A 26,349-nucleotide genomic window follows, 5' to 3' on the forward strand; every position below is an offset into this window, starting at 1 on the left:
GAACACACCAAAGGAGAAAATAGTATCAAGCAGCATAATTAAGGTGGCGGTTCTACGGTTGCCATCTTGCGAGTAGTTCTATCTGAGCCACCAGAAGACACCACTCATTCAAAAGCAGGAGGACAACGTTTGGGGGGGGGGGGGGCTGAAACTTTCAAACTTTTGCAGGAGGGGACGAGAAGCTTGATGTTGCGGTTCGAGGAAATGAGGCCCTGAGAAGTGGCTTTCTTTTTTTTTCTCCCCTTCAGCGACACCTCTCTCTTCTTCTGTGATGTCCCTTGCACAACTTTTCTCTGCCCCCTGCGAACAACTGCGCTGAAAACCGTACGCACAGGCTCTCGGCCGGCTGTGCCCGTCCGTTCTGTGCACGACAACATGCTCAAGAAGTCCTGCCTCACTGGCCAGCTGCTTTATGTGACATACGGTGCCAAAATGTGGAGCGGGTAACAAACTCTATCGCGGAAGTCACATCACAAGCGAACCATGAGACATTGCATCCTTCCGCGTACCTATGTAAATAATGCCCCTCTGTCGCTGTCGCTGGCATTGTAGTATTTCAAAGGATCAAAAGATGAAACATGGTAAGTTTCAAGAACCTCTACTGCACCATGATTTCCCAGATAAGAAGAGGTGGTGAAAAGAAAATGAAAACTTGCCAATAAGTAAAAAAGAAAAATTAAACGAGCCGAAAGTAACCTTTTGGGGCAGGTGCTCTGAAATTCACTGTGTCACACTAATGTACCGCACTGTAATTTCAAAACGGAATTCTAAACACTTAAGAGCCTCCTTTCTCATCTCCTGTACACGCCTGTTCCATCTTAAATCCGAAGTAAATCTTAAATCTGAGGTAAAAGATGGGCTCAAATGTATGTCAGAAGGAGGTAAGGCACTACATGTTTTTCCCATTGCATCTTTTTTGTATAGCCCAAGAGTTTCAGTGTTGTCAAAAGCCCCCGCTCACAGAAGGAGAGATGTTACAGAAATGTAGACTACGCAAGCCAATGGGCCTCTTAAACACTGTACCTTTCTAAATGTAAAAGTGCCATTACTTACGGCTGAACACCAGCAGGTATTCATTATTTGGAAGTTCCACAGCCATAAAGGCATCCATTGGGTTGTGGTGGAGGAAAGACAGGTTGTTGTCAGGCTGGACTAAACCTGCAAGAGTTCAAGAGCAGAATGGCTTTCGGAGAGTGCAGACCTAGATGCCAATGTATAGCCATAACGCATCTCTAAATGAACAATTCGCAGTCTTCAGAAAGAGATTGTGGTGCCATTTTTTGATGCTCTATTCACCCATAGTGCGGTACAAAAGTTTCGCACTCATCGATGTACTTGCAGAAGAAGGAACGGGAAACATTTCCTATGCACCGCTGCTGTCAGTCGGCTAACAACAGCAAGTAAGCAGAGAGCAGTCAGTCCAAATGCCTTCTATAGGACTGACTGCACTCTGTCTTGCGTGTGCTGCACTCTGTTTACTACACTTTGTGTACTGCACCTTGTGTAATGCACTTTGTGTAATGCACCTTGTGTACTGCACCTTGTGTACTGCACTTTGTGTACTGCACCTTGTGTACTGCACTTTACGTACTGCACCTTGTGCAATGCACTTTGGCACTTTGTCCCGTGTCCTATCTTGTGTATGTCCTCCTTTGCGCCTTAAAAATCAATTATGAACGTTCACCAACTTGCCCAACAAAAAGTTCTCCTAAATGCACTTTGTGTACTGCACCTAGTGTACTGCACTTGTGTAATGCACTTGTGTAATGCACTTCGTGTAATGCACTTCGTGTAATGCACTTTGTGCACTGTAGTGCCATCTGTGTCACAAAGCGGTGCCAACAGCACGTCTGCACATATCCAGTGTTATGTAAGTGCTACTACGCATGACGCCCAGTTAGTCGCACATACACAAAACATCATTTATTCCATGTCAGCACAGACCCAGTCAAATAACAGGTCCCTCACAGCACAAGCATAACACGCCCTCTTCTTGTTGGTTATGGTTTAGTGGTATTACATACCACTGCAAGTAAACAGTAATAAATCAAAATGTTTACAGGATGGCTTTAAGGCTTCAACGATATGGTTTCCCATTGATATCAGTTAGAAAGACCAAGGAAAGTAGATGAGATGCACAACATGAAGCAAGAGCATCTGTATGCAATAATGAATAGGTGCTGCTTAGAAACTCTCATAATACAGTAAGTGGAAATCTCTTAAACTGAACTGCTGCTTAAATGGAACAACTGCCCCTAATATGATTGGTTTCATAATTGGATTTTGCGCCCCTGCTCTTCTCTCAGTGAACGGATCTCCTCTTAAACGCAACGTTTTCCTGGTCCTTTCAGGTTACGTTTAACAAGAGTCTACTGTATTTGATATTGTTCGAGTTATGGCCAAAAATTTGTTCGAACTGGAGAAGCACACATAAAACGCGCTTTTGTTACAATGATTTATCGGTTATAACGAAGTAAATGAAGAATAGTCTTGTCATAGCTACAGTGTTACAGATTAACATTTATAACAAATTTTCGGATATAACAAAGTTTCAGATATAACGAAGTTATTTTCGTGGCAGATGTGACTTTGTCATAATGAGGTTTGAGTGTACTACTCACAGTTTAAGGCAAAAGGTCAAATTAAACATTGGATCTGGAAGAAAAGACAACTTCTACCTTTATTTCTGTTTTCCTTATTCTATTTTCAATTAAACATGCAAGTTTGCTTTCCCTGGCTTCATTTTCTGTTACTAAGGCATGCATACATTCCCTATATGACTGCATGAAAGGAGGAAAGAACGTGACTACGTGATGAAAAGATCGCGTGCTATGTGACGCCAACAGGCAGAAAAAGAGTGTTCCACACTCGCCGCCATGGCTGCGATCGGCGCTGACAAAGACTCCTAGGTGTAAATGCACATATAACCCCATAATGTGGGCAAGAGGATGACCGCCGCCGTAGCTAAGCGGTAGAGCATCGGACGCATTATTCGAAGGTTGCAGGTTCTATCCGTGCCGGCGGCAAGTTATCTTTTCGTCCACTTTACTTTCTTCACATTTATATCTTAATTACTACAAATAACACCCCCTATACTTTTTTTGGCATTATTGTCTGTTAGTTCCCTTTAATAATGCATAAAAGGCGGTAGCTATGATTAGCATACAATGCAAAGAGTCCTTTATTTATATTTGTCCCGATAAAAAAAAAACGTATTTGTTGGATTCACTAATGCAAGCAGCTCAGAAGGACAGAGCAGACAAATTGGTGATCACTGAGAGTAAGAAATTTTGCCTCATTTTCACCACTGCCATCAACTCAAGGCCCCTGAACAAGTAAGTGGCCACTCACAGACTGGTTCTGCAGTGCCCTGTAGATTGTAGAGGTAGAAGAGAGAGGGGAGGCCAACACAGAGCCGGTCCTGCCACACATCGAGACATTGGGCCACGCCAGGAACGCTGATGACCTGTCGGCCACCGTGACGGCTTTTTGTCCGGTTCACCTGATGAACCAGCACCTGAGAGCAGAGGCCAACACTTCAACATGAGCACTCGTTTAAACGACGACTTCAGCAGGAGGCTTTCTACACCATAGTATTTATATCAGCACATAAAGCAGCAAGTCCAAAACTGATGTTTCAGAAGAAGACACTGTGGGTCACTATTAGTACAGTATAACCTCGTTACAACGGATCTGTTCACAACAGACATTCAGATATTACATACCAATTTGTGGCATTATGGCGACCTCCATATTTGTTCCACTGATTGAGCTTCGTTTACAACGGATTCTGGTACAATGGACATTCGGATATAATTGACTAAAATATCAGGCCAGCAAGGTGGTAAGGTCTCCTTTAGAGCGGACTTTTCTACCACGGACATACCACATTCAATAACTTCCGACTTCAAACATTGCTTAGTATACTTTCGGGACGGGAACAGCATGCCGTGGATGTCGACGTACCCATTTAAGAACGAAGGCCGCCGATCTCCGGTGTGTCAATGATCAGCTATGCCCAGCTGTAGCGACAAAAAATCGGCGCGCAGCGTGCTTGGTGTTGTGTTTTGGGACGCTGACGCGCGATATTGCTAGCAGCTGCCACCGCTTCTCCGAGCGGTCGCTGCGCGGCGAGCTTGGCCAGGGGGTCTGCTGCCGATGCGCAAAATGCCTATGCGCAATTCTGAGGAGCCAGCGGGCGATGCGATTTGTTGCTTGCGACGAAGGACATTGCGGCTTTTTCGTTTTCGCATGTCCGCTTGTGCGATGTTCTTGCCCGCAAAGTTCGGATTTGTCTTGTACATCGGTACCGTGAGCGGAGTTAGGCCTAGCCACGACATCAAGTAGAAAGCTCGGTTGCGATGTGCGTGGCCGCGGTGCCCGATGTTTCAAAGTACGTCATGCTCGATTGCAAGTACAAAGAGTTGTCCCGCGGTGGTCTTCTTTATGATAAGCTCCGAAGTGCTGATAAGAAGAACCTCAAACAGCGGGTCCAACGAGTCAACGCTATTACAGTCGCATGTCTGCGATGTTCACGACGAGTGCGGCGTGCTATCGTAATCTGATGACTGAGCTTCCGCTTGCAGCTGCCAAACTAAAGCATCTAAATTATCATCGACCTGAACACAAAACGAGTGCGAACACGTCACTAAGTAGTGCAATTTTCGACAGCTACAACCTCGCGACGCACAAGCAGTAGACGACGATCCCGAAGCGAGCATCACGGCAGAAGCAGCCAATCGGAGGCCTTGAATTGAACTTCAAGCATGTGCTTTTTGTACACTTGTTACTGAATGGAGAAGCTAGCTGAAACGGAGAATTCGAACACGGAGAAATGCTCTTTACGACAAGTCCTAAATGGTGGTGACCGGTTGCGCCGTTGCCAAGCTATAATTTTCAAAAACGCTGTTTGTTTTTTTTTGCCATTTCCGCAATCTTCGCCGAGTCGGCAGACGCAAAATAAAATTTTATAGCACTTCTACGCAGTTTTCAGTGAAGATATTTTGGAATCAGATAGAAAATGGGCTACAGAAACTGAAAATGCGAGTTTCCAAAAATTCTATTTTTTTTGGTCCCCCGTTAAAAATAAGACCATGTTTGTGACTCGTAATTCTCTCCGGTTATAACAGACCCATTCAGCGTTTACATAAAAGTCTGTTGCAACAGTACTTGGATTTTACATACTCCCTTTACAACAGACCAAAATCCTCTTCACTATGAAGGTCTGTTGTAATGAGGTTATACTTATATCAGTTCAGGGGTTGCAATCAAGATATATGGCAGTGTCCTTGAACCAAAAGCCATGAGCATCAGGCAAAGCTGGTCATGCCATTCACAATGTTCCTTTATTTCATAATGAATAAATATTGCTGCAGACTATAGCTTTGGCTCATGTCTTGCAACCTACAGGTTGTGGGAATCGTGCGCACCACTAGACGATACTGACACATGCTGTGCAATGGGTGTGCGCGTGGCCCACATGTGCGCTACAAAAGCGGCAGCGGACACACTGCGACGGACTCGGCGACGGACTTTCAGGGAGTGTACATGTGTGCGGTATGAGCCCGGCGCGGCGATGGATGAGGACAAGTGTGTTGGCTGTGAGTGTGTTTTAAGTAGTCTGTCGTTCTAATAAACATTATTTTTTTAGTTTCGGCATCAGCGGCTGCCTCCCGTCCTTGGCCACAAAGTTAAAACAAGTTTTGCCTCCATTCCTAAAGACACAGCTCAGTTAGCTCAGTTTTGAAGCGTCAAAGCCTAACAACGTGCATTTCTGAGGCATTTGCTAGGTCTTCTTGTTAACCCAGCAACAACGGTTCTTTAGCAGGCTTGTGGTACCATGCATTCAGCAGCGGACAAAATAATAACTATGGCATTTAATTAAGGAAACCTGTTGAATTTTTTTTTTCTGCAGACATTTTCTAGTGTTGTGCACTAAGACCAAATGACAGAACACCGTAATTATGTGAGGAAACATAAACATAGACATCATGACAAAGTATGCTTTGCAACAGAAATGCATCTGGCAACACAAGCATTTCTTGAATCAGCCCTGCTCGTAGCCATAAGACACTGTTTTTGTTGTTAAATTCTTCAACAACGCCGTCAAGGAAACAAACACGGAAGGAGTTATGAGCGTGAGAACCTGCTTCTTGACGGCCACACAGAAGTAATAGGTGGGCGCTCCGCCATGATCCATGTGGGTGGTGCAGAAGGTGGTGCAGCCCTTGGTGTCGGCCACCTTAATCCAGTCTACGTCGTGGCCATCAAGTGCACCCACAGGAATCAAGCGCAGATGCCGCTGCTTTCCTACACAAGAAACACACACACGGGTGACTTATAGACCTAGTAAAGGGACACTAAAGTGAAACAATGAATCAGTTTATACTGATAAACTTATTTTTGAAAACTCCACTCTATAGTTAATTTCACATCATAGGTTTATTACCAGAAAAGGAAACAAAAGTCCAAGTTTCATTTTCTAAATTTCACGCTGAAATTTCTGCACATGGGCGTCAGCGTGACGTCAAGAGATCTGAAAGTGTTTTACGGCGAAAGCTGTTATGAGGTCACAACAGCAGATTTTGGTGGCACAGTTGTTCACTGCCACCGCCACCGTTATCCGTAACTGCCATTGTGCACAAAGAGAAAAAAAATCCCGGATCACGCCGAATTCGAACCCAGGCACTGGGTGACACTGTGGACCTAGTAGTAGCTGTCGCACAAATAATTCTCAACTCAAACATACAAAAAACTGCCAATTTCCCCACAGTGAGGAAAGAGTTAATTCACACCTAGCATACTTTAAATGAAGGAAAGAAGTTGACTTTTAAGGGCCCATTTTTTTTTGTTAGACACAATATCAATGAGAACTAACAGACAACTAGCATACTACGAGTCATTCTTAAGAATGCTTAGCATCAATTCTGCTGCAGTAGCTCATGCAACCCCATTCAAAATATTTCCTAGGCAAGGCTGCATTTCAACTGTAATTGCGTGGAGAGGCAGCAACAATGGGTTTCATACAGTACCTGCAATTGCGATGAGGAGCTGTTCCTCTGGAATGTATTCAAGTTGGGCAATCCTCTTGCCATCACCAATGCGGGCAATTTCTGGAGAAACACACAAAAGGAGAACAAGACACGTCTGAGAAAGCAAGAAGGTCAAGATCTACATCTTAGCCTTCAAAATAGCTGGGAAATTTGGTGACTACTTGGGAAATTAATCAGGCATGGGATGAGACTAGCACAAAGCGTGCAACAAGGAACAGCATAGGCACTAGAGAGTGTACAAGGAGTAAGATCAGACAGGAGCGCCGTCTCCGCCACCGCACAACGCATTCCATTGGGACAAACTGTGCAATGTAGACACTGACGTCTGGCTCATTCCCTTGCTCTCGCCTTCCACCCCTCTTCACGCTTTCGCACACGCTTTCGCACACACTTTCGCACACGCTTTCTCCTTCCCTTGCGCTCTCAGCCGACTACTCACAACGCGCAGTGCCATATGTTGAGCTGAGTGGAAACCACTCAACAACCTTCTCTCATGATCGCATGCACTGAAAGGAGTGATGGGCACGGAGCAGACGACAAAACGGGTAAACAAGCAGACGCAGGAACGCAGCAAAGTGCGACTGTGCACCGTTGCTATAGCAACGAAAGAGACCCCCCCTCCCTCCCTCCCTCCTTCCTCCCCTTCTCCCCCCCGCCTGCGGCTCTGCTCTAGGACCGACGCGCCTCTCCTTCACAGCTTTTCTTCATTCATAGCGCCATCTGGTGAACACGCCATGAAGCAGGAATCGGCGTTGCAGAATGTGTCCCTTCCAGACGAGTGCAGTCGGCGTTCCTGTCTGATGTTTCTCCGTGAGAGCATGCACGTAATGAAAGACAATGCCTGTGCTGTCTTGTCATCCATAGCACTTTGCCTAATCACAGCACTGTGCCTGCCCCAACTCCCGCTTTCTTTCTTTGATAAAGGCTTGAGAGGCAGACAGATTGAATGCAGAAACAATTTTTTGAGGATGTTACTTATGATTTATGGTAAGCAACAAGCATGCTATTAACCAATCATTAGAGCAGGACAATAAGGAGTGACAGCAAGAACACACACTTGGTAAGTCTTATGCTGAGGCTTGTTCAGCATGGTGCAGGTTCAGTTGGCCTTGTTGCTGTTTACTACGTCTTAACACATATATATGTGTATGCTGTCCTGTTAAACTGTCTGCTTCATTGGCTGCCTTCATGCACATGAATGCAATTCCTTTATAGGCACACTAAACTATGACATATGATACTGACACTGAGCTAAAATAATGCCAATATGTTCTGCGTCTCTACAGACCAAAAAACCGGTTCAGCATTTACAGTGGAAAGACAAATACGATAATGAGCACATTGGAATTATGATAGGTCATTCCTGATGACTCATGCAAGCAACCACCGGTACCTACCTTCCCTATCCAAATCCACACAGTAGAGCCCTTCTTCAGTACCTAGAGCGACTCTATCTGGTTCTGAAAGAAACATTTACAACATGGTTTCAGCATGCTAATCATCAGTCCAATGCATCGCTATTATGAAGCACAACTCACCTATCACAGCTGCTGATAAGGCATTCTTGATAATCACAACGGTGCTATCTAAGATTTCCTTTGCCTGGAATACCTGGAAAGCATGTATGAAACAATGTCGTGGGACAATTCTACTTATATTGTGACTAAAACATATTGTGCAGCATCACAGTAAACACTTGCCAAACCAAACGAGCCAATTATTTATTAGTGTGCTTCCACAAGTTTGATTACCTAGCTTCTAGGATTTTACGCACCAAAACCACAATATAATTATGAGGTATTTAGCAGTGGGGGACTCGGGCTTAATTTTGACCATCCGAGGTTCTTTAATGTGCACCTAAATCTAAGTAAACGGATACTCCCTGTCCCGTCCCCGTCGTTTCTGCTCCGCACTTAACAATAAGAATATGTCCCACCAACAAGGCCAAAAATCCACCCTCGATGCTCTTGCATTGCATCGCCCATTGCATTTCACCCCCATTTCATCCATGTGGCCAGGAATTGACCACACGTCCTCGAACTTAGCAGCGTGACATTTTGCCTGCTAAGCCACCATGGCAGGTACATGCTTCCACAAGTCCTTGATCTGGATGTGGTTGCTACAATGACATTTCAATGTAATCAAACCATCAATGTAACAAAGTATTTAATGTACGTCTATAAAACACCATTTATTTTACTGCCGCAAAGAAAAGCTTTGACAATAAGTTGAAACTACCGAGGGCATCAGTAGTAAGATGGTTTGAATGACATGCACTCGTTGACAGACCAGGGTATCTACCAAGTTGACATATCTAAATTCTTTGAGTTTTCCAGATTTTCCCTGAGTGCTTTTGCTAAAATTTCCCGAGTGAAACAGAATTTTGTTTTATGTCAAGATGGATAGACACCATGTCACTAGATGATGTCACTCTCTAGTATGTGTGTTAAAAAACAAAAATGACTTAATCCCATTTGAACAGTACAACGTACAGTTAAACCTGAATATAGCGAAGTTGGTAAAAGCGGCAATTTACTTCGTTATATCGAAACATCTTTAAACTGAAATTCAACCTTTCATGCAAGTCATAGTTACCAAAGGATTCATTTTGCGCTTAAAATGCCACAAGAATGCTCGTCTAATGGGAACCTGAAAAAAACATTATTTTTTTTGCGTGAAAAAAATCAATTTTGTTGAGCCTGAGGTGCAGCAATCACAATTAGATGCCTTGCCAGAGTGTCACGTGTAAAGACGAAACAAATGCAGGTTTAACGCACTGTGCAATTGCGCCTATTGAGCTGCCGCGGCTTCATGTTACTCAGCCGCCGATGCTATGATGTTGCCCAGCTGAACAATTTTCTCTCCACGAATGCGCAACATCGAAAACCGTCGCATGTTACAAAAATAGAGTCACAATTTCACCGCAAGGGCAAAATAATGAATCCAATAGCAAGAAGTAGGAATTTTATACAAATATAGGCTAGCAGCTCACTCCTTTAGGAAACGCAGCCACTGCAGTAAGAGAAGTGACCTATCTACGGCTCAGGGGCAGATCCAGGTGCCTGCTTACATTGGGGGGCTCCATTATCCGATAAGGCGGGGGGGGGGGGGGTACAAAGGCTGACGGCACCCCTCAGCGGCTCATTTTATGGGGTCACGCATATTTACAACAGCCTATTTACAATTATTGGTGGTGGCGCCTAAGAAGCCTTCATTGGAAATGTGCATAGGGAAGCAGGAAAGGGTGGAGCGATGAGGAGGGAGGTAGAGAGCAGGGGCAAGATTCTCCTTACCCCTTTTGGGCAGTGGTAGGCAGAACAACCTGACAAAGGGGACAAACTCAACAGGCAGCCTGACAAAGGAGGTGGACAACAGGCACTGCAGGGAGGGGGCGGGGGCTGGCACAGGCTCTGGGAGGGGGATACCTCCCCCCCCCACTGGATCCGTCACTGCTATGGCTTCAACAGAAGTTTTGCAATTACAGCACAACACCTACAAAGGTATGAGCCGTCTGCTGATCCCCTCTGAAGATACTGCGGCACACGTGACCACGCTCGCTGGTACAAAGTGTGCACTTCCTGTCGGACTCACGCAGCCCCCTCCCCAACCCTCCGGCTCCTATCTCCATGTGCCCATCGCGTGAAGGAGACGGTCGGCTTGTTTCGTCTCTGCTTGAGCACCGTTTGTCGGCGGCAGAGTATACGATGCGTGGGGTGATGTAATCATGATTTGGACTTCGTATGGAAGGTCATGGCAAAAAGACAAAAAATTTGCCTGGAGTGTCTATATAATTGTTATCACAAAAAAAAATTCGGCAGATCCCACGCGTTGTGGGAACCGGTTTCATGCAAAGAGTCAGTGGGTATACATCTATTATGTATTTTATGGCTTTGAGCCAAGCGTTACGAGGTGGATCAATGTGTTTTAGTAAGTGTAGCAGCTGCGTCCACATCGTGGGCTTACCAGGCATGTTGACAACACTGGCATTTAAAGGGTAAGTTATGGTGCGACGTAACGTCAGCCCTCACGTTAGAGTACATATGTCAGTATTATCGAAACTAAGTGCACTTTATGGTGCAGTCATGTGAATATCATAAGTAACTTTCGTTAATGTATTCCTACGGGGTCAAGCAACGCTTGAATATAGCTTGCTGAATCATAGGGATACAAATGTAATGTTTATTACACTGCTGTAAAAGCGGAGCCAACACTGCAACCACAGACGTTAATCTGATATGAAGCCTGTATTGTAGGAGTACATATGTAGTGTTTATTACTTTCTTGTAAAGTTAGATAGCCAGCACCCCAAGCACAACTGACGCTGCACCGACATTATGCCTGCATAGGCTGTTTTTCCAAACCAGTTTATAGACCTGGCGTGGCTCTGTGGTAGAATGGCTGACAAATGGGCACGTTGGTTCATGATCCAGTGTTGAATTGCGCAAACAACACAGGGACTGAAGGAAGGGACGACAACACAAAGAGCGCTCTGTGCGTCGTCGTCTCTTCCTTTAGTCCCTGTTCTGTTTGCGCAATTCAATACTTTGGATTTGTGGTAGAATACCTGAATGCCACGCAGAATGCTTGAGTTCGATTCCTGCTGGGATCCTAATTTTTTATTCTTTCCATTCGTCGGGTCAACGCTGCCGATGTCGGATTCTCTTACCGCTCTCGCATTTAAATTACTAATGTCTGTTCTCGCCGTTCCTGGGTATGTAAGCTGTCAATCACCTGTGGCGCATTCCCGAACACCGCTGCCCGTGGTAACCGGGTATATGCCACACGTGTCTGGAGGAAAGGGTTTGACGACGTACACGACTGGATTTTCATGTTATTCATGTCATGACCCGACATTCATATTCGTCAAATCCTCTAACCCTCCCATGCCAAGTTTGTTCTACACCAAGTTAAGGACCACTAATGAAAAACAATGAATAGGTTTAGACTGATAAATTGTACTCTAAGAACTCTAATGCCGTTAATTTCGCCATCACAGGTTCATTAGAGGAGAAAATCAAGTTCAAAGGCTCATTTTTAAATATCGCGCCGGAATCTCAGTGCATGACATCACAGATTTCAAAGTGTATTTATTGTATTTCGATGCCATTGTCTTAACAGAACTTCCTCAAACTTGATATGTTAAGTCTATGGCCCAATCAGAGGACAATGTACTTGATTTTTACCGATCAGGAACTACGTAGGCCCTAGGAGGCACCGTCAAAATATGTGACGTCATGGCGAATGGCGCGGGAACTTCTAGGTGGCGTTGCCACCCACATTTTTTTTTGTGCGTTTTCTTGCTTATTAAGCGTCTTCTTGCAGCAAGCGTGGTGTTTTTGGTATCGTTAAAGAGTAGTTTACTAATACGAGAAAAATCTTCTTGCTCTTTAGTGTCCCTTTAAAGAGACACTAAAGGCAAATATTAAGTCAACGTTGATTGTTGAAATAACGGTCGAGAAACCTCGTAGTGCTACTTTTGTGCCAAGGAAGTGCGTATTTTGAAATAAAATCATGTTTTAGTGGTCCGCATTGCGTTAGCGTACTTCAAATCACCGCCTGGAAGCGGTATTTCGCACGTCACTGTTGCCGTGCCCAACGCTGCCCGCCTTTACTGCGCGGTGGCGTGCACTGGCAGTGTGCACCATTCGGGCATCCGGCAACATCACATGCATGCGGTATTTTGTCGAACTTTCTGTCAGAGCGACTTTCACGACCGTGCAAAACACACGCGGCAGTACACGATACCGAAACTACCACTGAGACACAACCACGTGAGCGAAGCAGGGCGTCGGGCGCAGCACAGTTCAGCGAAAACGGAACTTTTGAACCATGCGCGCCGTTCCCCATGGCAATGCCAAAGAGGTTCTTTTTTCCATGAATCAAGCAGAAACGAACAAGCAGCATTTTATTACGTCTCTTGATGCACGGAAGGTTCTTTTTTTATTGCAGCTAGTTTGATTACGAGTGATTAGTTGTATTCAGACTCTCCCACGTCATCGGGACCACTTACAAGATGTCCCACTCGTGGCACTCATCGTTTGATACATTTAGCTTAATTTCTCGATAAGTAGGGCACTGCTGTTGATAATACTGCCGTTTTAGATGTTATCATACATTGAGCTTTCACTCTGACATAAATTGTTATTTGCCTTTAGTGTCCCTTTAAGGAGGTGATCATGAGAGCACCCAGACGTAGGCGGCTAAACAGATAGACAGATACGTAGATAGAAACGCTCAAAGTGCCAAAGGTTGACTAAGAAATGCTTCGCATTAAAAAAAGAAGCAAAATAGCTGCGGGCTAAGATGGCATGAAAGCACGGCAACAGCCTGAATTATGGCACATCCAATTATGGTGGCCACATTTCTGTTTTCCGACATCGCGCGCCAAATCGAGCAAGTGGGACCCGTACCAGTGTCACGAATTTCAGTTGCCGCTAATCATTGCTCCGAAAAAGTCTTGTAATTCGGCTTTGTAGCAAAACATCCACAGCAGTGGTGTGGCTGGTAAGTGCAAGCTGCAGCTGCAAAAAAATATCGGTTGACTACCGAAAACTTGTTTCAGCAGTGCCCTCACCAAAAAAAAAGCTTCCACTTGCTGTAAATGCGCCTGTTAGTTACGCTCACTCTTGCCTGGAAATTTATTCTTTTCTTCGCAGAGTCCTAAATAGCATCTTTGAAGCTCGGGATAAGAGCGAGTGAGCTCTCCCATAACCGCCAAGAAGCGTCGTCGTCTTTTTTCTCGCCAATCGGGATGGCTTGCAAGATACCAGCCTTGTCGACGACAACCGCTTCCGGAACGATCGCGATCGCTTGCAAGATAACTCGAGCTCGTTACATCTACTGCTACCACCTCTACAACAAATCGGGCTTGTTACTTGACACATATCGATAACAAAAACACCATATCGGGCGCCAATGCACAGCACGCGCGACAAAGAATACAGAATTACACGGTGTAGTCACAGAACACCCTCAAAACATTGCGCGATATGATGTGCCGTGGTTCCTGGTTCCCGCACGCCACGCATTAGCCCGATGCTCTCCCACTCCACTGCTTTGAGTTAAAGGAGAGCATCGAGGTTTGCCCTTTCCCCGCAGCAGCAGCGGCTGTTGATTTGAAAAATGTGTTCACAAAATGTCGATCCAGCATTATCGCGACTTTCGTTGCCTTTCAATAAAGTCACTGTGGATTTTCCCTGATAGGAGCACAATTTCCTTGAGTTTTCCCTGAGTATTTCCAGACTATCCAAAATTCCTGAGAATTCTCGGTTTTCCTGGTCGGTAGACGCCCTGCAGACGCTGCAATAAAATTGCGTAAAAGGCAACAGCGTGGCTCCTGAAGAATAGCGGCACCTTTCATCGCAGGGTGAATTTAGCTGGCCTCTGATACGTGCTGCCTGATCTCAGAGGCTATATAAGTTAGAGTGTGTGGTGCTGATCCGAGACACAAGGGGGCACATGCACTGCAGCATCATGCTGTACACTCGGTGCAATGTAATTCCATACATACAATCAGCACATTGCGTTAGGTGCATCCCACTTTGGCATATTTGTTGGTGAGGTGGTGGCCAACCTTCAAGTTCAACAGAACTGACCTCTTTGTTTGTTACTGAGGTTTGTCTTTTTCGTGTGTCCATGTCTGAAATTTTGTTTTTTTTCACAGCATCTTCTGCGTAAGATTTTTAAAAGAATTTTCCAGTATAAATGTGCTTTGTGGAAAACATGTGATTTAAATACTACTAGAGTGAAATTTTGATATAGATAGTAAAGTACTGCTTTTACAAGCTTCATTCTACAGAGGTTTAACTGCATATGACAGATGAGCTTGACTTTTGGCTCACACGTAGCACGCCACAAAGCCTGAACAGGCAACGACACTTTGCAGGAGAACTTATTGCATACAAAGAGGCGTGCTGTATGGAACACTTGGACATTCTGTTTCGATTTCATCAGGATGGAACTTTAGCGCTTCTTATCGTTCCGCCTGGACAGAATATTTCTAGGTGGCAATATTCCAAAAGAATGTGTGAAGTGTCCGTCATCCCCGAGTTTTTCTTGAAAGATGTTTGTGCCCTATGTACACTACCGAGGTCATATCATAGTTATATGCGTATTGGGCCCATGCCACATAAGCACTGTCATTGTTTTCCTTCATTTTGCTTTGTGCATTGTGTTCATTGCCATTCAATTGCCATGCCATTCAATTTGTACAGCCTAACCCACTCAGAACGATTCTGGTTTAAATATACCACATAAGACAATAAGCAACTGCTGCACCTTCAAAATTTGTACGTCTCTCATGGGGAAACAGACGACTCTATGCAGTGCAGCCAAAGCTACAAATTACGTCCGCCTGTCAGCGACTAGAACTGGGCTTCAGGCTTCATAAAAAAACATTTTCTTCACTGTTGGCCAGTAATACTTTTGTAATCTTTCAATGCAGCCACATGTGGATGCCAGTCACCACCTGTCAAAACCTGCAGTTTTGGTGCACTGCACTGATTTACTGGCACGGAGCGCAATGTCGGAAGCAATTTGAGCACACAAAAGACTGACCGTCCGGTGCGGCAGCTTGTTTCGGCGCAGGATGCGGTGCAGTTCATTGAGTGCGTCCACCCACTTGACCTTCTCACTCTCCTTGTCCACCATCATCAGTGTCTGGCTCTGCAGCCCCGGAGGGTCCATCATGGACGTTGACACCTGCGCATCACAGCATGCGATTGCTGCACAAAACTGCAACCGGGTCGGCCAGGTACATGGCCAGGATTATCGCTTAGCGAGAATGGGGGCTCAACTTCTACCTATATGCGTGTGCGTGTGTGTGGCGTGAAATCCTCCCAAGAGTAGGAAGGTGTTTGCCCCTCTTTGTGGCAGCTGTCAGCTTGTGCCCTCGTACATTTGTGTATATGAATTAAATAACAATACAACACAAACTAAAAGTTCAGAGGGGGGAGTCTGAACTTCTGCCCCTTTCCCCAGGATATGCCTATCCATTAAGCACATACCGCATTTTCTCCTGTATAACCCCCCCCCCCCCCCCCCCCCACACACCAACAACTACTACAGCTTTGACATGCAACAGTTTCACATTTTCCAAGATGCACAAGAGGAAAGCAATAAATTAAGGAGTAAAAGTCAACACTGAGTACTGCATTTTATGACCACTTTTTTAATGCATATGCTATACCAAATAAAATGTTCACGTTTCCTCTTTCTCAGCTTAAACAAATGTAAATTAAATTCCGGAACTGTTTAACAAAAGAAAAGTTCTGTTAATTGTGTACTCTTTGTATCTACAGCTTACCTTTCAGTGTTGAGCAATGTTGTCCACATGTGTAAAAGGAACTACACTTTCCTCACAGCCAGTGCACGTGACCAAGTTGAAAAATGAAAAATTTACTCTACACTGGATGAGAAACCACCTCATCGAGCACATACATTTTATAAAAGCATAGATCTATAAAAATTTTTGACCACAGACAACCCTGAAGCCTCACCCTAAATATACAAGGAATGTCCTTCCTATTCGCGTGGATGACATCAGACTCGAGGACTGATGTCACTGAGAATTCTTCGTCCCTGCAGGCAAAGAAAAGAGAGAGAAGAACCGAGACATAAGTAGGAGTGCCTAAAGCCCATAAGAAAGCTTAACACATGAGCAGATTTGCACATGCATGCAAGAAATGTCTTGAAACAATACAAATGAATAGATAAAGTATACTACGATTCACACAGCTCACTGCAAAGTCAGTAGCATGCAAGTGAACTATATATGCCTTTTCTGGTTCTAAGCAAAGTCAAGCAAATGGTAATTACTATCAAATAATGTCAAAGCAAATTGTAATAGTAGCAGGATTTGAATAGTGGTACGGTACAAGCTATAGGTGCTACAATATGTTAGGTTTTTAAATTTACCATACTTAGCCCGTATATAACACGCTTTTGAACTTTAGGACAAAATAAATCTGCGCACAGAAAATATGCACACTCAATCGTGAAATATGGGCTTTGCGGCAGTGCAGATTTCCACCAAATAGACAGTTTCAATGCACCACTGGCCTATGCTGCCTCTTTTTTACGTGCAGTAAAACAGGTCTATCTGTTTGTTTCAAATAGTTCGAAATTTCGGAAAATTTTAAACCTGTGTCGAAGCGCATTGGAATACTGCAATAATATTCGAAGTGCTTGAATATTCGCACAGGCCTACAAGTAGCCTTTTACGTTCACCTATGCTTACTAGAGGTTCCATTCCTTTTTCCCCCCTCCACCCCCCTTATAAGGACGAGGAGTGACGCCGTCCACGAAGGTACCTCATGTCCAGCACTTGGGATGCGGCCACTGCGGGCTGCACGTTCTTGTCCTGAAGAAGGTCGTACAGGAAGAGCTTGAAGTCACACACAGCCACAAACTGGCGCTGCCATCCTTTCTTCACGCCCCCTTGCTTGGGCACCTGGGCACATTCACAAAAGAAGTGAGGGAGTGCTAGAGATTTCTTTCGGACACAGTGCTCCAGTCAGCAGGCACTTCCACCTGGCATCCTTTGCCTTGAGGGGACACTCAAGAGAAAAATCATTTTTCTTGTAATAGATGCTTCATAAGCGAGAAAACGTGATAAAAGAAAAAAGAAAAAAAAAGAAATTCCCGCACCAAACGTCATAGGTTCTGATGGCAGTTTCTAATCAGTAAAAATGAAGTACTTCAAAAGTTTTAGTCTGCCCGGTACTCCGCTATACACAAAGCACTTTGCGTATGGCGAATACCATGTGTGAACTGCGCATGCACGGGCCTTGCCGGAAATGCCAGATACACCTAAATGCCCGAAAAACATGGCCGCACCACCAAAAGTGGTTGCCGTCCACCTCGAATCTACAAAGTGGCCGTCGTGCGCTCTGCAGCTCGTTAGCTCCGAACTGGTGCTTTTAGTCTGCTTTAGACTTGTGTCCTTAAGCTTCGACAGGAAAGTATTCATGTCAATTCGGCACAGTTTCCGAGAGCCAATGGGCGCTTCTTGAATTTTGGAGGACATTGATTATGCATTTGCTAGTTTTTTCCATCCTCCATGGCTGGCGCCGCTTGGTGTGGCAGCAGCTGTGCACTCGATATCTGGTAATCCGCTACGTCTTTGCGTGTAGCGGAATACCAGACAGACTAAAACGTTGTATTGTGCTTTGAAGGGGGGGGGTGTGTGCAGACTTAACAAGTTTTAGGAAATTCGTTGAGTAAATGTCGCCAAAATATGAAAAATACACTTCGAAATCCGTGACATCACATACAGCAATTTCGGTACAAGATTTAAAAATGAAACTTTGACCTTGATTTTTTCCTCTATTAATAAACCTATGATGGTGAAATTAATGACATTAGAGCTCTGAGAGTATAATTCATCAATCTAAACTGATTCATTGTTTCACTTTGGCACCTCTTTAAAGACCTCATACACTTGACAAGCAGCTGATAAAACCAAAAATGGCCAACATGGCTGCCGTGTTGCAACAGCAGCCAACAAGTTTCAACAAATTTAACTAATTACAAAACCCTAGTTCATTGGTGTTTGTACAATTATTCTGACTTCAACTGTCCACCAAGCAAGCCAATTTCATTTACATGGCTTCAATACAATGAAGCCCAAAACTGTTTATCACTGTAGTAGGGACAAGATATTAGGCAGCTACTCGTGATACGATTATTGAAATGACTCACCATATAATACTAACAACTTTACGTTCCCTTCCTCGTCTTGTTGCACAGTTAAACCTTGACATTACAATTCAAAACCTTTATAATAGACCTTGATGTAACAGACAAATGGGTACCAGAGACAGCAGTGTGCCCGCATTGAAATAGCAGTTGATCAGAAAATGAGGACAGGGTACCCTGCTTATAACACACGCCTAATATTAAGGACAAGAACTGCTCCCTGGTATGTGTTCCTTACATAGGGGTTTGACTGAACAAACACAGACATCACGCTAAATGTGAAAATTTTTTCAGATATTAGCATGTAATGAATACATGCTCACAATGAATGTTGAATACAACAAAGGCAGTACTATTTCTGCCAGATTTCACTTTGTTATGCCTAAGCCTAGCTGTGGCTTACCTAAAGCTTAAAACTTAGAACTCCCTGAATGTTCATCTACACAAGATCAAGTATTTACAGTGCTTAAGTGCTGCAATAGCAAATTGGATTTTGAATTTTCGCACTTACCTTCACGTAACCCTCATAAGCCGTGCCAACACCTCGGGTGGGATCAATCCCTACTGGCCTCTTGGCTGAAAATAAGGGGACATTATTCATTTAGCACAAATAAGGGGACACTTGCATTCGGTCAATATCACAAAGACTAGTGCCAAACTACTGCTCTACCATTCCTTTTTTTTCCCGTCTCGAATTACTTCACGGCTAACAATAATATAAACGTCAGAAAGCACACGCGACGCCAGCACGTACAACAACCTCGGGAAGCTAACAACGAAGCCAAAGAAAGCATAGAGGACATTATTTATAGCTTTTAGGTGTAGTGTAGTAATCATGACAAACATGAAAACGAATTGAAGTGGAGGAAAAAACAACCCACGACCTTCAAATTAAGCGTCCAATGCTCTACCAATTGAGCTACCTGGTTTTCAGTGAATTCAGCTACTGCAGCTCAATTGGTAGAGCATCAGATCCGTAATTTTAAAGGTTGCGGTCCCTACCAAGGCATCAGACCCTTGTCAATCACCTCTGGAGCTTTCACGCACTGGGAGTTAGTTTCACACAGTTATTGTTGAGCTACTTATGCTTCCATGTGGCTTTGTTTAATTTGACAAAGGCTCCACAAGAGCTGACAGATGAAGATCAAGCTTTAGAACGTTTCCTTACTTTGATCCATGGGAACAGGACACACAGCAGGTACCTTGTCTTGACAAGTGACGTGGCAGGCAAAACCACACACTGCACAATATTAGTGGGGAGAAAAAAAAAGAGCTTTTTCTTTCTTTCTCATCCGCCAGCAAAAGATATGTGCGAAAGGTAGGAGCCATTTTTGGGAGGAAAAGTTGTTCTGGCCTATATTTCAATCGGCAAACCTTGCCTTAATGAATCGTTTTGGTTGCACTGTCATACCTTTACAAAGAAACCTGTAGCTCCTCGTCATAGCAATGTACTTTTGCACTGTACTCGCAACTTTGCCTATGCCGATAGCAAAATGTGACTGGATGACGTCTGTGCGACGTGATGCCGCCTTACGTCAACGAGAGAAAGCTCAGGGAAACAAACGGAATTGCCATTTCTCGAACTTCTTTCGAGTTCGAGTCAACGAAACACCGAACATAGTTTACATTAAGTGCACAAGAAAGCGTCTACTTGTGCACATACGACCCATTCTGGCAAGATCCAAGCATTCCACTCGGCCACCATCTTGTTTGAACGGCAAAGTAGCCCGTGTCGTATTGGTCTACGATGCTGTCTTCGCAAAGCTGACTATTTTGCTGGCTACGCAAGAACTAGAATGGGACTTAGGATGGCCGCTGTCCATCTATCTATTCGGCCGTCTAGGGTGAGTATTGGAACACGGCCATTACGTAAACAGCAGAATTGAACGAACATGGATGGATGGATGGATGTATACGGCTGTGCCCTTTAGATCGGGCGGCGGCTCACGCCACCTAGCCATAAAGTTAAGTCATGGTTAAGTACTATCACTATGTATTCAAGGATTGCAATTCACTCGTGCCTTGATTGTAGCCACCAATCGGTTAGCCTCCTCCTGGTTATTTCTACTCGTTTAAAGTCTATTTTGCCTTCACTGTCCCTAAACCCCAATGCTTTGAAATATTCCGCGCCATTATCTTGGACTGTAGGGTGAAGCCCTTTACAGAACATTATCAAATGTTCAGCCGTTTCCTCCTCCTCTCCACACGCACTACATAACGTGTCTGTGCCTTCGTATTTGGCTCGGTACGTCTTGGTCCGCAATACTCCCGTCCTGGCCTCAAACAGCAGAGAACTACCCCGAGAATTATCGTAGATCTTTTCTTTTGCAATTTCCTGCTTGAAAGTTCGGTAGGTCTCCAGTGATGATTTCGTAAGCATCCCCATTTTCCACATGTCCCTCTCTGTTTCCTTCACCTTCTTCTTAACCGATGTTTCCTTTTGGCTTGGTATTCTGCTGTTGTCTAAATACTTGCTTGACAATTTTCGAGTTCGCTTCCTCCATTTAGTATCAACATTCTTCATGTACAAGTAGCTGAAAACTTTCCTAGCCCAACGCTCCTCTCCCATTTTTCTCAATCGCTCCTCAAATTCTATCTTGCTGCTAGCCTCCCTGCCCTCGAACGATGTCCATCCCATGTCACCCTGTACCCCCTGATTTGGGGTATTCCCGTGTGCTCCCAAAGCAAGCCTACCTATGCCACGTTGTTTAATTTCCAATCTTGCTTGAACCTCTGATCTCATGCACAAGACCGCATTGCCGAATGTCAAACCTGGGACCATTACCCCTTTCCAAATCCCTCTCACAACGTCATACCTATTGTAGTTCCACAGTGCCCTATTTTTCATTACAGCTGCATTCCTGTTGCCCTTAGTCATTACGTATCTTTCGTGCTCCCTTAGGTACTCATCCCCGTTGTTTATCCATACGCCCAGATATTTGTATTTATCCACTATCTCCAGCGTGACTTCCTGTATCTTATGCTCACTGCCTTCATTATCATTAAGAATCATGATTGCCGATTTTTCCCTACTGAACTTCAAATTTAACCTATCTCCTTCATTACCGCAGATGTCTATCAATCCCTGCAGATCTTCCTTGTTGTCGGCCATTAATACTATATCATCTGCATACATCAATGCTGGTAATGACTGTTCAACGTGTTTTCCTTGCTTGGCAAAAGAGAGGCTGAAGCCGAGTCCACTCCCCTCTAATTTAGCTTCTAATCCTTGTAGATACAGCATAAATAACAGAGGTGACAAGGGACAACCCTGTCGAAGCCCGCGTTGTATCTCTATAGGTTTGGATACCTGTTGCTCCCATTTTATAACTACCCTGTTACTTTTATAGATGTCCTTTAAAAGATTAGTTATTCCATCTTCCACATCTAGTGTGTCCAGTATTCTCCACAAGTCTTCCTCCACAAGTCTCCACTTACCTTCGCAGACTGCCCCCTGGCGAATGAGACCAACCATGAGGGAAGTGCAGTGGTTGCATTTTAGAGGGGCTACAAAGGTCCGTACTAGAAACTGGTGGGCCTTGGGCTATCCAAGGAAAGGGAAGAAAAACACACAAATACCTTCAGCTTGCCTTCGAGGGAAGCAATGCTTGCATTGCAAGATGTAGCCCCGGAAGATAAAAAGTGGGATAACTGCTTGATAGACAAAAGACAAAGCAAAATAAGAACATCCACTGGATATATATATATATATCTCTTTTTTTAGCCTGATGTCAAATGATAATGTGCGCATATACAGTGAACTCCCATTAAGACAAACTCAGTTAAGACAAATTCTCGCTTATACCGAACAACACGGGACCACTTGTTTGGTTTCCCATAGACTCAATGCAAAAAAAATTTGCTTAAGACGAACCGCCCAACTGTACTCTTCTGTTAAGACGAACTTTCGCGGTGATCGACAACGCTAGCGATTCTGCAAAACGAACACTGCAGTCTTGGTGGGGCATTCAGGCGACCGAGAAAAAGCAAAAAAAGATTTTAAAAAAGCGCTTCCTGGAGCAAAGACGCCAAGCAAATCATGACACCGAAGGCGTGAAATAAACGAAGAAGACCGGTCAGCGCATAAAGCCGGTCTCCCCCCTCACCCCCAGCCTGTGAATGGGGGAGGTGTGGGCTTTATCAGCAAAAAAAAGCAACAAAAAGAGTAGGGGGATTTACAACTTGGACCCCCAAGCCATTGTATTCCCCTCCCGTTCTTTGGTTTCCCAGCTGGAGTACAAAGGAGAACAGAAGAACACAAGAGCTTGGGGCCCCTCCGCCGTGGTCAGAGGGGCAAACGCAAGGGGAGTGGGGGAAAAAAAAAGGAAGCGACAATAGGAACAAAAATGGTCTGTGCATCACAATCGAGTACGAAACGGAAACCATGATTGCGGAGCACTCCCGACAGAGGGGTCAGGTGCATTGTCATCGCCATCACACAATGGCGGCCGAGCACATGTAGGTATTTTTTGGCCAATTCGCGTTGGTTCGCGCGTTGTATCTCTTCCCAGTGAAGTGCAGATTGTGATGAGCAATTTTGAATGTGGAAGTGCACGACAAAGGAAGGCTATTTTGCACAGTGAATATAGCTGCGTCGCATCTTTTTCGTGTGCACGGGGCTTGTGACTGTGAGTAGCGCGATGGGATATCATCAGCTGCACGTCGATCAGGAAAAGTTACTACGGGCCGAAAACGGGACAATATCCAGACCTCGAAGAAAACCTTGCAGACTTTCTTGAGCAACTCGGCGTATCATAACTTTGTCAAGGCAACAGCACGCGACCGAGGCGTATCCAGAAGTGATCTTAGAGCCAACAAAACAGGCTCACAGAAGAAAAGGAACTGCCAGGACAATAAATTTTACATTCTTTGAAGGAAAATTGTGCTTGTCTCTTAATTTTTTTTCTAAAAGTCAACATAGGAGCGTGTTACAGTTTTATCATTAAAATGTGGTAGCAAATATCTTCACGAGCATTTTCATTTTTGAACACGCGAAATCGGGTGCTCATAAGATTCGTGTAAATACTCTGCTTGAAGCCATAGTTTTTATCTAGATGAGAGAAATAAATGCTTTTTCTTGTCTTTTTGCCCCCATTGGAAGTCTACTCCATTCAGTGTTTTCAAGTAACATATTTGGATGCACTTGGCATGTTAGCATGTCTCTTTTTGAGGGCACTTCTGATAAGCTGAACTCCGGATGAGACGAACAGATGACCGCGGTCCCTTCGAGTTCGTCTTAACGGGAGTCTACTGTACTGCAAAACGTGACCTGTAGTATTATGGCAGAAAGAGCTCCAAGAAATTACTGTGAAGCTTTCTAAGGAAAAGGTATCACTTTAAGAGCATCCTACAGCTTGCTCACTAGAAAAAAAACGGCATCTTCACACTAGTGGTGGTGCCAAGCCTGAAGGAAGTGCGGAGCCTTCTTTGTTTCTCTTCAGTTTTCTCTTTCTTTCTTTTTCTCCTTTCCAGTTTTTCCTGTCTTTATTTCTATTTTTCTTCCCATTTTTTCCCCTTCTTTCTTCTGTGATTTTTAGGCTTGTGCGAATATTTGAGCACTTCGAATATTCGAACGAATATTACAGTATTCGAATTCGCTTCGAAACGAATTTAAATTCTAGGAAATTTCGAAGTATTCGAAATGAACGAATGGACATATATGAACCGCGTGTAACCCCCTGTAAAGGTGGTTTCACTGCAGTAGAGGCGTGCTATACCGTGAATACACCTTTCCAGGACAAATACGCACTGCCGCGAAGCCGCACTTCAAGGTTAAATGAACATGCAGTAAAACTTCGTTAATTCAAAGTCACTGGGACTGAAAAATCTAAGCGGGTTTTCGAATTAACCAAACGTACAAAAAGCGGGCTGCAAGGAACTTTGAATTACTGGAAGTAATCAGAGATGGTCGTTTGCTGTGCCTGCTAGGTTGCGGCTACAAGGGTTATGTTTTCCAGCAATACCTGGCCCCAATTTTGCCGCTAAACCGGGGAAACGGTGGGCCTTGCTGCTGCCAGCGCAAGAAAAAAAAAAAAAAACGGTCTCGCGGTCAATTGAAATGCGCGCCTGCGGAAAAAACGACGTGCTTCGCTGCAACAGCGGTGACATGCAGGCAGCATGTCACCTGTTCCTCACAGCGTCAGCGCATCATGATGCAACCATTCGCCCATTCCTTCCGGTAAAATAAAGAATTTAATAATGACCAGTGTGACGGAATTCGCGATGTGTTCTGGGTGGAAAAGATGATCACTGAAGTTTTCGAACTGAGTTTTCGAAGTAGGCGTTGCAGGCAAGTACTCCGTCAGCAGTGCAAGTATGCAAATTGCTGGAAAAACCGCCAATCGGAGGTTCGCATACATCGCGAATTCCGACAGACCGCCCTTTATTAATTTCTCCATTTTCCCAGAAAGAATGGGTAAATCATGACATGCTGACATTGAGAGAAGCATGCGTCATGCTGCCCACGTGTCACTGCTGTGTTGCAGTGAAGCACGTCATCTTTTCCGCAGGCGCACATTTCAGCTGACCATGTGACCGCCTTTTGTTTTGTTTTTTTCTTGCACTGGCAGCAGTGAGGCTGGGATGCTTCACTTGTCACTCATTAGTATTGCTACATTACATTGTCTTGTGGCTCCTAAGGGCCATCGTTTCTGCGGATTTGCAGCTAAATCGGTTTGGGAATTGGCACATGGCACCCAAAGTTTTCGAATTAACCGGGCTGGTACTGACCGCTGCTTCATATTATCCACACAAATTTACATTGCAAAATACGGGGCCGCAGAAATCCTCCTAATTATGCGGGATTTCGAAATAACCGAGTTCAAATTAATGAAGTTTTACTGTATTACCCTCACATCGATTCATAATTTCTTAAAGGGACACTAAAGAGTAAAACAATTTTTCTCGCATTAGTAAAGCAGTCTTCCACGATACCAAAAACACCACGCTTGCTGCGAGAAGACGCTTAATAAGCGAGAAAATGCGCAAAAAGAAAATACAGGTGGCGACGCCACCTTGGAATTCCCGCACCATTTGCCGTGACGTCACATATTTTTGACGGCGCCTGCTTGGGCCTACGTAGTTCCTAATCGGTTAAATCTAAGTACATTGTCCTCTGAGGGGGCCAGAGACTTGACATAACGAGTTTGTGGAAATTTCGTCGAGCCAGTGGCGCCAAAATACGATAAATGCTCTTGGAAATCTTTTACGTCACGAATTACAAAGTTCGGCGTGAAATTTAAAAATGAAACTTTGAACTTGGTTTTCTCCTCTAATAATAAACCTATGGTGGTGAAATAAACTACACAAGAGTTCTCCGAGCACACTTTATCAATCTAAACCAATTCATTGTTTCTCTTTAGTGTCCCTTTAAGTTTAAAAGCTTGTTATACCGGCTTGTATGCTCTATGTATAGTAAATTTTAAAATGCAACATATTTTACAGGTTATCACTTGCATTCTACCGAAAGTCAAATCCTGCTACTACTCAAAGTTGCTTCCACTTCCCTTCGAACCAAAAAGAATGACATATGCATATGTCTTGTTTCAACTTTAAAAATATTGCGCTGGTTAGTTGGGTCATGACAAATATGCTCATTTTT

The 26,349-nt window shown here is 44.3% G+C and overlaps 1 protein-coding gene across 3 annotated transcripts in view; it reads right to left on the reverse strand.

Annotated features, from left to right (window-relative positions):
• LOC119374636 (serine/threonine-protein kinase MRCK alpha) overlaps positions 1-26,349 on the reverse strand; it is a 207,893-nt gene that overhangs the window by 32,460 nt on the left and 149,084 nt on the right. For all 3 annotated transcript variants that reach the window (XM_037644806.2, XM_037644804.2, XM_037644803.2), the window contains 12 exons: positions 22,188-22,293; positions 19,918-19,989; positions 19,261-19,325; positions 17,363-17,502; positions 16,550-16,631; positions 15,609-15,752; positions 8,591-8,663; positions 8,450-8,512; positions 7,032-7,112; positions 6,146-6,309; positions 3,352-3,517; positions 1,054-1,158 (listed from right to left, as the gene is read on the reverse strand). In XM_037644806.2, coding sequence (XP_037500734.1) covers positions 1,054-1,158; positions 3,352-3,517; positions 6,146-6,309; positions 7,032-7,112; positions 8,450-8,512; positions 8,591-8,663; positions 15,609-15,752; positions 16,550-16,631; positions 17,363-17,502; positions 19,261-19,325; positions 19,918-19,989; positions 22,188-22,293 — 1,261 coding nt within the window. The remainder of the gene's footprint in view (positions 1-1,053; positions 1,159-3,351; positions 3,518-6,145; positions 6,310-7,031; positions 7,113-8,449; positions 8,513-8,590; positions 8,664-15,608; positions 15,753-16,549; positions 16,632-17,362; positions 17,503-19,260; positions 19,326-19,917; positions 19,990-22,187; positions 22,294-26,349) is intronic.

Source organism: Rhipicephalus sanguineus, chromosome 11 (genome assembly GCF_013339695.2).
Source record: "Rhipicephalus sanguineus isolate Rsan-2018 chromosome 11, BIME_Rsan_1.4, whole genome shotgun sequence".
Classification (NCBI taxonomy): domain Eukaryota; kingdom Metazoa; phylum Arthropoda; class Arachnida; order Ixodida; family Ixodidae; genus Rhipicephalus; species Rhipicephalus sanguineus.